This window comes from Rhagoletis zephyria, unplaced genomic scaffold (assembly GCF_001687245.7).
Source record: "Rhagoletis zephyria isolate East Lansing unplaced genomic scaffold, Rhagoletis_zephyria_1.1 Rzeph_scaffold_09910, whole genome shotgun sequence".
Taxonomy (NCBI): domain Eukaryota; kingdom Metazoa; phylum Arthropoda; class Insecta; order Diptera; family Tephritidae; genus Rhagoletis; species Rhagoletis zephyria.
In genome coordinates, this window is record NW_016166988.1 from 12,542 (window position 1) to 12,974 (window position 433).

Consider the following 433-nt stretch of genomic DNA (forward strand, 5'->3'; position numbering starts at 1 on the left):
GACGGCGACGGCGATTGATGAGGCTAGCGCAACCGCAACAACTGTGTCGTCCATAAATGAGTTATTAATGCCAGTGAACGTAACAACGACCATTCCAACAACAAATAAAACATCAGTGCCAATTACGACGACACCAACGCGCGCAGCAGTGGAACCAGTTCTATATGAGGCAACAACCCTTAAAAGCGACGAAAGCGTAAACGACGAAACAACAACGACCACATCAAACCCATTGGAAACAATAACAGTGCAGGCAACTGGGTCAGTGCACGCTAATAGCGCTGCCACCACTACGACAACGCCTGTCGATTTTCGAAATCACACAGCTGGGGCGGCGGTGGAAGGTGCACATGACACAGAAAGCTCAATCGAAACGAATGTCATCGATCAGCTGGACAAGACGACAGCGAAAATAAGTGAGACAAGCGCTAAG

At 49.0% G+C, this 433-nt stretch overlaps 1 protein-coding gene across 1 annotated transcript in view; it reads left to right on the plus strand.

Annotated features, from left to right (window-relative positions):
- Positions 1-67: 67 nt before the first annotated feature.
- LOC108376112 (mucin-5AC-like) overlaps positions 68-433 on the plus strand; it is a 6,516-nt gene continuing 6,150 nt past the window's right edge. Inside the window, exon 1 of the mRNA XM_017632292.1 lies at positions 68-416. Coding sequence (XP_017487781.1) covers positions 68-416 — 349 coding nt within the window. The remainder of the gene's footprint in view (positions 417-433) is intronic.